The sequence below is a fragment of the Stegodyphus dumicola genome, chromosome 7 (genome assembly GCF_044657685.1).
Source record: "Stegodyphus dumicola isolate Sdum_Otavi_A_Nest chromosome 7, ASM4465768v1".
NCBI lineage: Eukaryota > Metazoa > Arthropoda > Arachnida > Araneae > Eresidae > Stegodyphus > Stegodyphus dumicola.
Window position 1 is genome coordinate 198429321 of NC_140774.1, and position 16126 is coordinate 198445446.

General features: G+C 31.7%; 1 protein-coding gene across 2 annotated transcripts in view; it reads left to right on the forward strand.

Annotated features, from left to right (window-relative positions):
• The window catches only part of raptor (regulatory associated protein of MTOR complex 1), a 123452-nt gene that overhangs the window by 62318 nt on the left and 45008 nt on the right, over window positions 1-16126 (forward strand). For both annotated transcript variants that reach the window (XM_035362570.2, XM_035362571.2), the window contains 5 exons: window positions 170-313; window positions 1769-1898; window positions 6420-6500; window positions 8690-8937; window positions 9073-9167. In XM_035362570.2, coding sequence (XP_035218461.2) covers window positions 170-313; window positions 1769-1898; window positions 6420-6500; window positions 8690-8937; window positions 9073-9167 — 698 coding nt within the window. The remainder of the gene's footprint in view (window positions 1-169; window positions 314-1768; window positions 1899-6419; window positions 6501-8689; window positions 8938-9072; window positions 9168-16126) is intronic.

A 16126-nucleotide genomic window follows, 5' to 3' on the forward strand; every position in this document is an offset into this window, starting at 1 on the left:
TTTATTTTTTTTCACTTTGCATGATATGTGTATATGCAGTGATCTGTGTTTACTTAAGAAAAGAAGTTAAAGAATTGCACAAAAATATGCTGCGTGTATATGTTGAAATGTTTTCACATGAATTCTCAATGCTATTCATACTTTTCTGATTTTAGTTTCCTATTTTCAGGTTCGAGCAGCAGCTGTCTATGCTCTTGGAACTTTTCTAAACAGTACTACAGAAAGGACAGATCATGCAAATGCCATCGACCATAGTATTGGTATGGTACTAATTAATAAAGTGGCTAATGATGGTAGTCCTCTTGTTAGAATGGTAATTTTTTTAATTTGGATTTACTTAAAACCATAAAAATGTATTTTCTTAAGTGTGGTTAAAATTTTTTCTTTAAAAATTTAATGCAATTAATCATCACATAGTAGAACTTTCTAGATCATTTTTATTACAATAATATGCTCATTTTATCATGCCTTATGAGCTGTCAATATAGTATAGTATAAAATGGTACTGTCTAAGATTATTCTGATATGTATTTTAGTATGGTGAAATTATTTAACATGAAATATAATTGAATTTATATTCCAAATGAAAATTAAGCGAGGTGTTTTCTAGTAAGAGAGAGATTATAAATTATCTTAATATGTTTTTTAAATGTTTAACAGATCTTTTTGAGAAAAAAAAGCACTATCTTAGTATTTGGAATAATGCTTGTACTAAATTAAATATCTTCTTTAGATGGGGAAAAAATATTTACATATGGACCATAGCTGCAACCTCCCTACTTTACCGGAGATTCCGTGTTTATTGTCGTATCTCCCTGCTTTTAATTTTTAACCTTCGTTAAGGAAACTACAAAAGACAACATTTCATACCAATAAATATTATTTGTTGAATTAATGAAACTGAAATTGTGAGAATTTCATTTTTCTAACCCTTGTGTTTTTCGGAATAATTCATCTTTTTAAATTTGATTGAATTCAAGTTGTCTTTAAACAAATGTAGAATTCCTTTTTTTAAAGAATTACCAATATTTGATCAGTTATTATTTGTATTAATTTCATTTAGCATCAATATAGGGTACATAACAGTATGTGCATTAATTATCTAGTGTAAGAAAATTACAAAAAAAATTAGCTACAGAATATAAAATTTAATATTTAATTAAATATTAATATATTTTACATCAGAATCATATTTTAAATAGCTGAGCAAGTCTATCCAATTCTTTCTATGATACTATCCTTTGTTTTGATACAAGTGTTCATTTAGTGCTAAACTTTTAAGAATTTTTATTAAATAAGGAAGGAAGGAAGCTTGTTTAAAGAAATATTTTTGTAGCTCTGCATGTTAAATTATTTTACAGTTTAAACAAATTAAAATTTATAAAACAGCTTACTTTAGCTGTTAATTTCTAGGATTTGATGTAAAATTAAAATTATCAAATGAACTATCTATCTTAATTTTTCATGAATTATGAATAGAGAGTTAAAATTATCAAATTTATTACCCACCCTTGAAGTGTTTTCCTTATTTATTGTTATGAACCATTTGGAAATGTCATGATAGAAATGATTCAATCTCATTTAAAATGTGTGGAATATGTTTTCATTATAAGCATCAAATGTAGAACTCAAAATAATTATTTACTTTTATTACCTACATATATAACCATTTCCTGAAGTTTGAATTTGTCATGTATTTGATCATTTATTGTTTAGTTTTTAGGATGTTACGTCTTCTGAACCATGTTATAGTTCTGTTTCTCTTTAGGAATTAGTTGTAGCTCTACAGTGGTTTTTGGTAATATTTGAAAATCAGTTTGTTGCTGTTGGCTTTCAATATATGGATGAAGAAAAAGCAAAAGAATCATCTGCAAATCATTTACTTGCTCCTGGCGGAGGTATGTTGAAATGATTTTATTTGCTGTGTGTGTTGCCTCGATGCAGAGACATTTTTTTATGTATAACTTACTACAAAATCTTCTGAGCTTAATAATTGTGCTGAAGTATCTTGCATTCTTTTGACTCTTCAAATAAATTAAACTCTTCCCTCTTCTACTCTACTTCTTTTCATGGTCCAGAGATTGAATATTTTCTTAATAATCTTTGCTTTTGACCATTATTGTTATAAGTAAAATATACTGCAGGTGTTAAATGCTGTGTTTGAAGGATTTACATTCAAAGCAATATTATCCATTTTATAAAAATATTATGAAATAGAAGTAGTATTATATAAATATAGTGTACTGTTATTCTACCGTGATAGTTCAAATAAATGACTTAAAATTGTATGCTAAATGTTATTATAATCTCTAATTTTAACAAATAATAGTGAATAAAAAAATTGTAGCTGTCATTTCTTTATAATGAGAAATATTGTGTACTAAAATTCTTGCATGACAAGAATAAACTATGCATATACAACTATTAAATTCTTAATGAATGAAATTCATTTTTTTGTAATCTGTGAATCAAGTGTGGTAATCATAAAAAATTTCGTTTTTCGGATTTGACCATTAAAACAGATTGTGAATAGATTCAAATGGGTTTTTTCATGAATGCCTGTACATACATACCTTTCATAACTCAAAATCAATATTCCATAGGATGTTAAAATTTTATGTATGGTCGTCCAGACGGTATAGTGGTTAGGGAAGCCAACTGCGATACCGAAGGGTCCAGATTCGAATCCTGGAGATGGCATGGATGTAAATTGTCTGTCCCCTCATAGGAGGTAACAGTGACTGCCTATTAGGTGCCTCCAGAATAAAATGGTCACCACTTCCGATCTTGGGAGTGGCCAATGCTAGAAAAACAAGTGCCTGCCATAAATATATATGTAGCAATATCTAGTTGTCCACCTCTCTTTTTTTATTGCAATTAGCGGTACCAAAAGTATACCTGTATATATATAGAGAGAGATAGATAACTTTCAGTATGCATAACACTTTATTCTAAAAATTAATAGTTTCTCTAAAATGTTCTTTATTTTAAATTTCGCATAAAAATTTTATACTGTAGTAATCTTTTTTCTTGTAATTTTTAAAAATTGAGGTTTTGTTTACATATAATACCCACCATTCTTATCTGACTTAAATGATCTTACCTGGCCATTATTTTCATAATCGTTGGATGTAGATGTATACTTTCGATTACTAAAGTGTTTTAAGACAAAAATACTGTAGACGCTCACGTAACGTCTGCACTTTTGTTACTAAAATGACATCACTAAAATGCAGGTGCAGACATTACACGGGTCGTTCAAATGTGCTGCTTTTTCTCGTGAGTAATTATGGTTGTAAGTTTCATTTCGAACAGCCATAGCATAAGTAATAAAAGTATCAAATTTAAAGTTGTCTAATAGCTACCTAAAATTTACAAATTCATTTTCTCCCATCCACATATGTAAAATAAATTTCCCCATTTCCGTTATCAACACTAGGCGTGTATAGTTTGCACAGGAGCACATTGTAGAGGCACAAATTAACCAACACTTATTTTAATATTTACTTTTACAAAAATTAAATAAACGTTGGTTCTTTTAATATCTTGCACACATTATTTTTTAAATCTTCTGATGCACTCTATGAAAATCCATTTCATTTCTTCATTTGCTGCAACCAGCCTTCACTCACCTTGAATTGTGATGTAGGAATGTATTTCATGTGCCGCATGAAAAAACATTTAGCGCTCTTATTTGACACATTTCCTGTGCTACCTTGAACCCTTGAGCACATATATCACAAACATGCGCAACTACTTTTTTTTCTAACTTCGGGAACTTACGTTTTGAACCACGAAATGCACGTCTTGTTTTGTTCATTGCTGCTTCTCTTTTTTTTTTTTTTCCATTTTCCTGCACAAATTCTACAACTCTCAGTTTAAAAGAGGCTGTATAGCTGCTGTATTTTCCCATTTCAGGCATGCTACTTGTTAACTATCACGAATTCCAAACGATACTATGAATGAAAAGAGAAAGCTTGAAATATGCGAATGCTCCAAGGAGGAAGGAGGGGAAAGTAATTTAATTACAAAACAGTATTTCCTAGAAGCCAGTGTGGTGAAACCTATTTGGGCTGCCTTCATATATTATTGCGCATGGATTGCTGGCACTGATGTTATGACTATACAACAGCTGCACCAGAACGCCAGGAAAATCTCTGCTTTCCATCCTGGTGCCAACCAAAGACAAAACAAATGCATATTCTTTCTTTAAAGATGTTTATTGACTGAAGGGGAAAAGGCGATGTTAAGAAAAGATATTTTAAAGGAAGAAATTCTTTAATTTTGGGGGTGTGGACATTGTGCGTGTCACTTTTTTTTTACGTAAATTTTATCTGTAAAGTTGGGATGCAGACATTACATGAGTGCGGACATTACACGGGCGTATACAGTAATCATGTTTTGGCAGTTTTAAAGTAAAAATAAATAATTTGAACAAATGGTGAAATCTAACTTTTATTGCATTCTTTCATTTCCTGTACATACATTTGGGAAAGTTTTATACTCATTGTGAAAAAATAAAAATACAAGAAATTTGACTCCCATACAAAAAAAAATTGACTGGGATATTGAATTTTAAAATTTGCATTTTCTTATGTTGTTTTCAAGTTGCCTTAAGGGATCGGTTAATTAGTTAGAATGATTTGAGGAAATATGTTTAAATGAAGTGCAGCAAAAAAGTGTACATAATTTAATAGGCTTACAAGGAAGTGCACGCCAATCAAATCATGTGGTGTCTCTTTCAGATTTTTTATTTTTATAAAAAAATATTTTTTTAATTTGAAAAATATGCTGAAATTTTATGGTAATTTTTGATTATTAAATGACGCAAAGACCAAAAGTGGCAATATTATGATGTGGAAGTGATTAGTTTGAGAATATTTGCAAAGTTAATTTTTGCAAGTGTATATCCTAGTTCAGATGTACTAGTTTTTAACTAATTTAGTTGCTGACACAGAAAGCTATCAGACTTTCTGATGGTAATTGCTGTGATACTTTCAGGCATGTGATTAAAACAACAGGTGCAGAGCATTTTGCAATAACCCACAGCTCCTAGAGCAGAGCATTTTGCAATAACCCACAGCTCCTAGAGCAGAGCATTTTGCAATAACCCACAGCTCCTAGAGCAGAGCATATAAATTCACATGTGTTCTTACAGTATTTGCAACTGTATATTTGAGAACATAGTGTATGTGTGAGTTCTGATGTCGTACTACTATATAAGTACATTCCTAGCAGTTGGCTTGCATGTCATATGCCTTGCCAACTGCCAGGAATGCCTTTTTCAGTAGTGTTTACAGAGCATGAGCATGTTTGATTGGTACCAAATACCAATTTTTATTAAAACATATACAGAGTATATATCATTAATCTATTCCATATCCTTAGGCTTATACCAAGTGAAGTTTTCCAGTAAGAAATAGAGGGAAAATGATGAATTTTTTTGTATAAAAAAAGTCCTATTGTTATTATTATACAATACTATTATACAATTATTATTATAATGCTGTTTAATGCTAAAATTTAAATGCAGTGTATGAAATATGTGTTATACATAAATGAAGCACTGCACATGATACTGTTTTTTCTGCTGTCCACATTAAATACAGTTTTGCAACATGCTCTAACTAACATCCCTGATCTTTGTTTGCATCCGAATAAGTGCTGTATACTAAAGAAATATTTTAATGTAGAAACAGGATGTATTTTAAAACTTATGTATATCAAAGTAGCACCGTACTGTGTAGTGAGCCAAATGGCTTCTAAGTTTCAGGTTGTCATGCAGATATTGATGATGGGGGTAACATATAAGTACATTAGGCATACGATTGCAGTTGGCATTGACAAGTATTTTGTACAGAAGTTGCTTACCCTGTCAGAGCAACGAAATTACTTAGCATCAATTGCCTGAAGATACAACACAACATCGAGGTAAAGTGTGGTAAAATATAATCCCTTGATTCATAGTACAACTGAGCATAAAGTGGCTCATCAATTGCCTGAAGATACAACACAACATCGAGGTAAAGTGTGGTAAAATATAATCCCTTGATTCATAGTACAACTGAGCATAAAGTGGCTTCAATTTACTAACGTATATTCATCAAATTAAAAAAGGTACATAACGTGGAACTCCTTAACAATAGAATATCTTGAAACCTCGCAACTGCATAATGTTGCTCACTGCAGGTACGAGCCACCTTATATAATCTGTTCTGGAAGTTGAGGCAGTTGCAGAATGCCGCACTTTACACCTGTAGTTTTATTCACAAGCTTGATCATATCTGAAAGTTTCATGGTGATTACTGTTCGGAAGTTTGATAGTTTCCATTGTGAGTTAATTGCTGCAGAGGTATTTCTACTTTAAAGTTTAGTGTAAGTTTGCTTTATATTTTAACATTTTTTCTACTCCTTTTTAGAGGTTCCATCACCTCTTGGCATGCGGAAAGTTGCTTCTCGTGACCGCCTAAAAATACCTCTTTCTGGATCTCCAGGGTCTAGTAAGTTACAAATTTATAGTTAGTCATAATAAAAATAATATTTATGGTCTTAAACTGTATAATGTCTTTTTAATATAAGTATTTATTGCTCTGTTTACTGTATTACACACTGTTTTTTTGTATCAGTGTAGAGTAATACTGCCATCGCATGCAGTATAAAATTTTTCTTCTGTTCTCTGTTGAGGTTCACAAGTTAACCAATTTTCATAGGTGGTTTGCCAGTCAGTATTTAGTGTAATTTTTAAATTTTATCTTTAAAATTAAAATCATATATTGATTAACAATTGTAAAGTGACATACATGTTCTTTTTGAATTTGCATTTTTTAATTATAACAAGACTTCTAACATATATTATGTCTAATTTTTAATCCATATTTACACACACAACCCAACCCGGTAGCTATTAAGCTATTAAGCTATTAAGCTATTAGCTATTAAGCAAAAGTTTCTTACTATTGTCTTAAGTATTCATGTGATTTTCCTCTTACTCAAGATATTCAGGAAACGAATTGCCCTAAATTTTAAAATGGTTTGCCAATGTAGTGATTGTTTTAATTTTGTTAATTGATTTGGATGTGTGGACTTTAGTCCAATGTTCTCAATAGTTTTAAAAATCACTCATGGAGGAAGACTGAATGAATGATTATGAAGATGATAATGATGATTGATGATATGCAAGCTGTAGCAAATGGCACAGATAGCACTTCTAACAGTATTAAATTCTTTAAAGCCTATGGATTAGCTGTGGAAACAGCAAGATTAAATGAGATTCAAAATACAGGAAGAAGTAGAAAGGAAGATCAATTTTAAATAGTGTAATATTAATAATTTTATTGGAATGCTTCATTCATAGCTTCATAACTATGAGTAATTTGTTTATTCATGAATACTTGTTATTGTTTTGTACTTAATGTGATTGCATCCTAAAATTCCTTTGAAAATTCAATTATTTGCATAATTTTTTCTTCTCATACAATAAAAAGTATCGTACATTAAAATTAGTCTAAAAGAGAGTGAAATACACACGTAAATAGGTATATCAAATCAGTTTTTTTCATGGACATTTCTACTACAGTTGCAATTAGGAAAAAAATTTGATATTTATGTGTTGTCCGCTTTCTGGAATTTCAGTTCACACCCAAGTGGTGATAATTTACTTATAAATATTTTTCTTCTTGTTACAACCCTGCCATTAACCCCCACATTATTCTGAAGCAAATGATGAGTCTTACTATATTAACTTTAATGAATTTTCTATTTTTTCCATGTTTGGGCGATTTACTAAATAATGAAATAGACTTGATTTGAAGCTATTTTATAGCTAGATAAGGGAAGGAAAAAATTGTAAGGTGGGAGGTATATTTACAGTTGATAAAGCAACTAGTACACAAATTGACATCGACAGAGTTTCTGGTAGTAAATAACTTTTTTAGGAACCGAGGTAATTTTTATGTCAATTTGGGTACTAGTTTCTCGTGGCAGATAAGTATTGTTGGGCTCGGACCGAATCCCAGAAAAACTGTGGATGTTTTCAAATTTATAATATCTGTGTGGCATAGGGGCAGTCAAAATACATTGTGAGCCAAAAGTCTTCTTGAGTGTTTTGGTGAGAGAGAAAGAGAAGAGATACATGGATTGTTTGTTGGGGGGGGGGATTATCCATCAAATTTTGGGAGAAGCTTAATGGCTAATGTGAATTAAACCTGTACAAACAATAGTGAATTTCTGATGTTCCATGCCATTTAAATCTGCATCTGGTAGCAGATAATATTGCTAAATGTCATTTGTTATAAGTACCAATATTGCTAATGTCATTCATTACATATCTTGACAAAGAATTTTGCATAATTTTTTTTTTTTAATTTGTCTAAGATTGGTCAGCTGATGTTGTTTTTCATTATGAGTCATAAAAATGGCAGAGAGATTTATTAAAAGGTAAATAGTATTTATATCTTAGTAATAAGTGGCGGATAGCCATTAATATTAAGATTTTGAGATTTCTGATTGTAGTCCTATGCTATAATTGAGATTATATGAATATTAAATTTTATTTGGTACTTTTGTTGGAAGAATTGTTTAATATTGAAGAAAGAAATGTCATGTTTGTAAAAGTTAGATATGTGATTATTAATGTTATTCAAGATTTAAAAAATTTAATATTTTTTGTATTATTAATATGCTTTTATAGATACACTAGATGTAAATTATGCCGGAGATAGTAGTGCAATGGCTTTGGAACGACTACGCAGAGTGAGCTCTAGCACGTCTATTAGTAGCATAGCATCGAACGTTCACAGTCCTTATACAACAAGTTCCAGCTTAGGATATGCATCGGTTTTTGGAAACATATGGAAAACATTAATTTCTTTATCCAGTGATCCATATCCTGATGTAGCAAAACTTGCTGAGCAACTCATTAATTATATAAAACAGAAGGTAATTTAAATGAAATACTAAATTCTTTTATTTCTTATATATTTTATAAGTAATGTGTTATACTATATCTGAAATAGTATATTTGCAATTTTGTTTTGAATTGTTGTATCTTTTTTTTTTTTTTTTTTTTGGTAGGTCATTGAAGTTCATAGACCTGACTCCGTAAAGAATGGAAAAATTCCCTCCATGTCAGAGCCATCCTCACCATCTGGGAGACCGAGCTTTTTAGCGTAAGTGTATTTTAAGGTTATATATATAAGATATAACAAAATGCGATGACTGCTTTAAGAATAATTGGCGACCTCAAAATTAGCTGTTCTAAATTGGGTACTCTTTCCCTGAATTCGTCTGTTCTCCCAAATTCGAGCTCTTTCCATGGTATATAACATGAAAGAGGTAACTAAAACTAAAATTAACAAGTCATATCTTGTCTCTACAATTGCATCTGCTTTGGTATGTATACCGCTGGTGAGTTAACTGTGTTATTCTTTTCTTAGCTTCGCCACTGCTAACATATCCCCACTGCTTTGCTTGTTCGTCTAAAATGATATCGCCTGCATTAACTTATGTATACAAGAAATTATTGTAATTGTTTATAATAAAGTATATTGTCTATGTAGAATTATTCTAATAATTAGCAGAATCTAAATACCTAATAATTACCTAAATAATTAAAAGAACTTGGTTTGGTATTAACATCTTCTTCCCATCTTGCCACTCTGCCAACATGACTATGCATTAAAATATCACACACATACATATATATGTAATAGTAACACAAATTTGGGAGCACTGATGTAGATCACCGAGATGTAGATGTGTAGAAATGCTGATGGCATAGATACTTAATGCTTAGAACATCTATCCATTTTGAAGAAGAAACAGTCGAGCCAGATTAAATTTCATAATTATTAAAATTGGTGGTGGCCACAATTCACTTGGCCAATTTCACAATTCATTTCCATATTTATTAAAATTCCACATTGGTGGCCACAATTCACTTGGCACTCCAATCGTGCCCACTTCCAGAACATTGACAATTTTGATACTATACTGGTAGAAACAATCATAGCAACACATAAATGATTGCAGAAAAGCGTCTTAACAGCATGAAAGCTTAAGTGAAAAGAGAGAGAATGTCGCAGTAATAATGCAGAGGAAGAAGGGAGGGTTAAAGAAACGTTTCAGTTTGTGTTAGTTCTGGTTTACAATTATTTTGATTGGGCAAGTGGTATGTGCATTAAGTGTTATGTAAGATCGCATGATTAATTTGTATGACACAGTTTAGACTTATGGCACTATTTCTATGACAGAGAGATGAAATCCTCAAATTAAATAAAAGATAAAAGAGGATATAGTCAATTAAATTTAGAAGTTTGCTTTTATATTTTTTATCTTACACATATTTGAGCAGTACTTGGAAAGGCTTCCGTTCCTCTTGTAAGGTAACTGGCAATATGTTCTGCTTTCATTACACGCACATATATATAAAATTAAATTTAAAGCGTCTAAAGTTAATATTAAATTGGAATCAAAGCAAGGCAATTCCTCAACAATATTATTAATATTGTTGAACATTATTAGAACAATTAAGATGTGTAACACATTATCTAAACAAATCAAAATTAAAATAGCAATTAATGGTAGAACAAACTCAAAAAATAAAAATTTGAAAGGGAAAATATTATAAAAGTATACAAATTATAAAAATTAATCTGCCTTTACTGAAACTCCAATTCAGAACTCATGAGGGGAAAATGAATTAAAGCTTCAGAAAAGTCGATTACATACGTAAGCACAAGTGCTAAATAGTACATATAATAAGCAAGATATAGACAAAAAAGTTAAAATTTTAAAGTATCTTTTCACAATTACGAAAATGGACTAAGCCAGTAACAATTTTAGTGTTATTTGAAAAGCTTTCTACTATAATCTGATTAAAAAAGAAATCCATAGCGTAGTTAGTTATATATCGTAAATTAAAACTATGACGAATATCCTGCAAAGATGTTTCACGGCAATTCATCGAAGACTTAAAATAACTATGAATAAATTTTACAGCAAATTTTCCAACCTTTATGCATTGCCTAAATTTCGCAAAACACCGGTCAATTTTCGACTTATAGCTAATGGGACCAGAAATTGCATGAAACAAATAGACTACCGTTTTATTAAAATACTTTAAAAAGTTCTATATTTTACTAAAGATGCACAGATGCAAGACCACAATTTCAACTGGATAATAAGTAATAGCATACTGATACTAGAAGCACTTCATACTTTAAAGATTAAAAATATTTTCTGTTATGACTTTGAGAATTTATACGTGATTCTTCCTTTACAATAAGTCTTTGACAATCTTTTAACTTTACCAGATTTATTTCCACAAATTATTAATAATATTTCCAAAGAAGAATGACAGGTATATTAAAAACATATTTACAGTAATAACTGCATTGCATTTAATGATGCCTTTTTTAAACAAATCAACGGTATCCTGATCAGAACAAACACTAGTTCAGCGATTTGTAACTTTTCACCAAGGAATTTCATTTCTAACAACAATTAGCTCAAATACAACTTACTCTTAACTCATATTACTCTTAACATTTACAGGTACATGGGTGATATTATTGCAATTAACAATTTCAATCAAATAGACTAAGATCACATTTAAACTTTGTGTTTGAAGCTCAATAAAACTAACTTTCAACAAGGAGATAATAATAACCTAGATTTCCAAATTATCAATTTTAAAGGTATTAAATTTTATGACAAAAGAAGAGATTTTGATTTCCCTGCTATAAAACTCATCCATTGGCATTCCAATATCTCCAAAAGAGTAATACTTAATGCATATATTATAGAGACATTAGGTATTTGTTGGAAGCAGGCAAGATGAAAAATCTGCAATGCCTTTGCCGGGAATCGAACCATGGACGTCTCAATTATGCGCTGAGCATGCAGACCACCGCACCACGAAGACATGCCAAGAAGGTGGGAGAAATACCTTCTAACACTCAGCTCCTTAGAATCAAAAATATTTGCGACAATGTCAAATACGTACAAGAAGAAATCACTAACTTAATCAACATTCTCTCAGAGAATAAAGCACCTCTATTCAAAATTTGTATATCTTTAAAGAAAGCTGGTATTAACTACTACTTTAAATTTCTCATCTAAAGTGATATGATAATTATTACTTAAACCCTAATCGGAGGTAATAGTTGGATGACTATAATAAGAAATTTAATGTAAATATGTACAAAGATAGAACCCTATAATTATTAAATTTCTCTTTAAATTACTTTTACTATTTCTGTACTTTCTTTTTACTATTTTGTAAGTTTTGTAAATCTTGCTTTTACTAAAAAAAATGGGTCTTCTAGTTTCAAAGACTTATTGTACCCCGATTATGTGAAGACTTTTTTTATCTTTTATAACCTATATTTTTCCTTTTCCTCAACTATTTTCACGTTTTAAGATTTTACAGAGGACAGCATCTTTTAGAAGTTTCTTACGCCGGCATTTTGGAGTTGACGATTACCCTCCTCATCGGTAATAATTTTTACAGACCACACCCTCACACACATAGTTTAACAGAATAGGGCATTTTGAACGCATGTTAAAATACTTTTGCTACCAGACACCTTGAACCTTATCGCATATTTTTTCCAAGAACTACACAAATTTTTGCTTCTCCAGAGCAGCTTTGAATTCTGATTTCTTTGCAAGGAACACACTTTGGTCATTTTAAGCATTCAATTAGTTTACGTTAAGAAGGTTCTCTTAAGAATTCAGCAAGTTTGCGTTTTTTTTTTTTTTTTTTTTTTTCAATTTTTGTTTCAAATAGGTTTTCAGTTTTTAGCTGTTTCAAGTTCAGATCAGATTTTATTGGTTATAGAAATCTGTATGAAAAGTTTTTCTTTTCTTTTCTTTTTTTGTATTAAAAGTTTAGCATAATCGGGGACCACCCAATTTTTGAGTGTTTTTTAAATGACAATTTGCTTTAATGTATATTTGTTTTGCTCTTTATTTGTAATTCCTTGTGACGTCGTGGATGCTTCAGTGGAAACGGAATCAACACTGGTATTGGTGATGCATGACTTTAATTACACAACATTACACAGATACAACATTTAATTAATACATTTAGAAAAACTTGAGTACATATCCGAGTTGGTGACACGATCAGAGACGTTAACGAAGATAGCACTCGTCATCACTGGACAAATTTAGTCTCCACACGTCAGCTCGCTGGCGGAGCTTCCCAAACTCTTCTCTCACTGACAGGCGTCTCACAGAAGTCTCATCTCTTTACACATGCGTATCACTCAGTTCAGTCGTTGCCATTCACAGTTCTTTAAAATATGAATTAAAAATGAATTATAGTCCTCATAGTGTGATCTCTAGTCGAGAGCATCATAGATCTTTCTAGTAGAGAGTTCAGGAGCGTTCTTTACAGACTAACTCCTTCCGCCTCCAGATTTTGTTTTCCTCGGACACAGAAGAAACAAAACTCTTTTTTTAAGTTCCTACGGGATAAAATACAAGTTCAGGCAGGCGTTCGCTACAAACAAACACCTTCCGCCTCCAGTTTTTGTTTCTCTGGACACAGGAGAAGTAAACTTTCACAGTTTATGGTTTCAATACAGATTGTTCAACATTTTACCAGTTAATTTTAAACCACACTGTTAAAAAGGCTCTCCACTCTCATAACCAGGCCATCATAAAAAACACATATAACAATACATATACAATATATGAAAAACCAAAACAAAAAGTTTTCTCTGTAAGAATAAAGCTAACAATTTACTATATAGTATGAATTAAAAAAAAAAAAATACAATATACATAATCAAATAACAAGACAACTTAAAAGAAATGATAACTAGTCTATTTAACTGGCATGTACAGAGTTTCTACTTAAGCAGTCTACATTTAAGTTGTCACTTCCCTTTTTATGATGTATCATAAAATTATAAGATTGCAAGGCTAAGGCCCAGCGTAATAATCAACCATTTCTACCTGCATTATTTTTTAGCCATACTAGGGGATTATGGTCCGTTTGAATTGAAAATTTAGTCTGCCCATCTATATACCCTTTCAATTTTTTTATTCCATACAGAATTGCAGCACACTCTTTTTCAGTGGTGGAATACTTCCGCTCACTATCAGTAAATTTTTTACTGAGATACAATATGGGATGTTCTTTTCCTTTATCATCCTTCTGGGCTAAAACAACACCATATCCTTGATCTGACGCATCTGTCTGTAGTATAAATGGTTTAGAAAAATCGGGTGCATGTAGAACAGGCCTACTAGATAGCTTTTCTTTTAACGATTTGAATGATTCATTACATTCATCATTCCAAACAATTTTACCCTTTTTGTTATTCCCTTTTAACAAATCTGTCAAAGGTGCGGCTATAGCAGAAAACATAGGTATATATAGTCTGTAGTATCCAGCTAACCCTAAGAAAGCTCTAATCTCAGTTTTAGTTGTGGGAACAGGAAAATTTTGAATCGCTTCTATTTTTAGTTCTGCTGGAGAACGTTTTCCTCGACCTACTATGTGACCGAGATATTGCACTTCTTCTTGTGCAAACTTGCACTTAGAGGGTTTAATAGTTAAATTGGCTTTTCTTATTCTTTCTAAAATTTCATGTAAATGTTGTAAATGTTCCTCCCACGTTTCAGAAAAAATAGCAATATCATCTAAATAAGGGGTCGCATATTTCTCACATCCGCACAATATTTCGCTCATCATTTTACTAAAATAATAAGGAGCATTTTTAAGCCCAAATGGCATTCGCAAAGGCCTATATACGCCAAAATTTGTAGCAAATGCAGCAATTTTCTGCACTCTAGGGGTCAGCGGAATTTGCCAATAACCTTTAGTTAAGTCTATCAAGGTGATAAATTTGGCTGCTGCAACAGTTTCAACACGTTGCTCTATATTGGGGATCGGGTAGAACTCAGTACGCGTTATTTCGTTTAACTTTCTGTAATCAATACACGGCCTAGGATCCCTACCTGGTGCTTCAACAAGGATCATGGGTGAAGTATACTCAGAGGGTCCTGGTTCAATAATCTTGTATTTTAACATTTTTTCAATCTCGACTTTAAGAATTTCGTTCTGTCGATTTGTCATTCTATAAGGCTTATGCTGTACGCGTTTGTCACTGATTAGTTTGATATCATGTTCGACTAAATTTGTTTTCCCTGGAATATTCGAAAATATAGCAGAAAACTTTACCAACAACTTTCCCAACTGCAGGATTTGTTCATCATTAAGCCTTTCTTTAAGATTATCTCTTGCTATTATTTCATTAAAATCAAACACATTGGGATCGGTTAACATATAAGGAAAATCCTCCTCTAATTCCGAGGGTTCAACTATCTCCTCGTTGTCAAGGAGTACCATATTCAAAAATTCAGGTCTCTTATGATAAGGTTTTAACATATTGATGTGATACACTTTATTCCCTTCCTGATTCCCTTCAAAACTAACCACATAGTTTGTTTCTGATAATCTTTTCTCTATTTTCCCCGGCCCTTTCCATTGAGGAGCGAGTTTATGGGGTTGGTTCACTGCTAATACTAATACAGAATCTCCTTGCTGGAATTCCCTTTTCACGGCATTTTTGTCATACCATTTCTTCCTTTTGTCTCTCACCTCTTCCATTTTCTCTGTAGCTAATTCTCTACTTTTCTTTTACCTATTGATTAATTCGAAAACATATTCTATTACGGTATCTTCTTTTTCCTGAGGATCTAACCATTTCTCATACAATAATGCGACAGGTGTTCTGAGGTTGGTCCCGTACACTAATTCAGGTGGACTAAATCCTGTACTATCATGCATTACTGTTCGCAGGGCAAAGAGAGCGGCAGGTAATTGTACTTCCCAATTTGGGGCAGCTTCAATACATAATACCTTTAAGACCCTTTTTATTGACCTATGGAACCGTTCTACAGGGTTGCTCTGGGGGTGGTAAACCGAACTTCTGGAAATTTTTATACCAAACCTCTTCAAAAATTCAACGGTTAAGTGACTCATGAAAGATTTTCCTTGATCAGTTTGAACCTCCCTTGGAAAACCCATCCGACTAAATACCTGCAAGAGTGCACTTACAACAGATTTCGACGTTATATCTGGTACCGGGACGGCGTCAGGATATTTAGA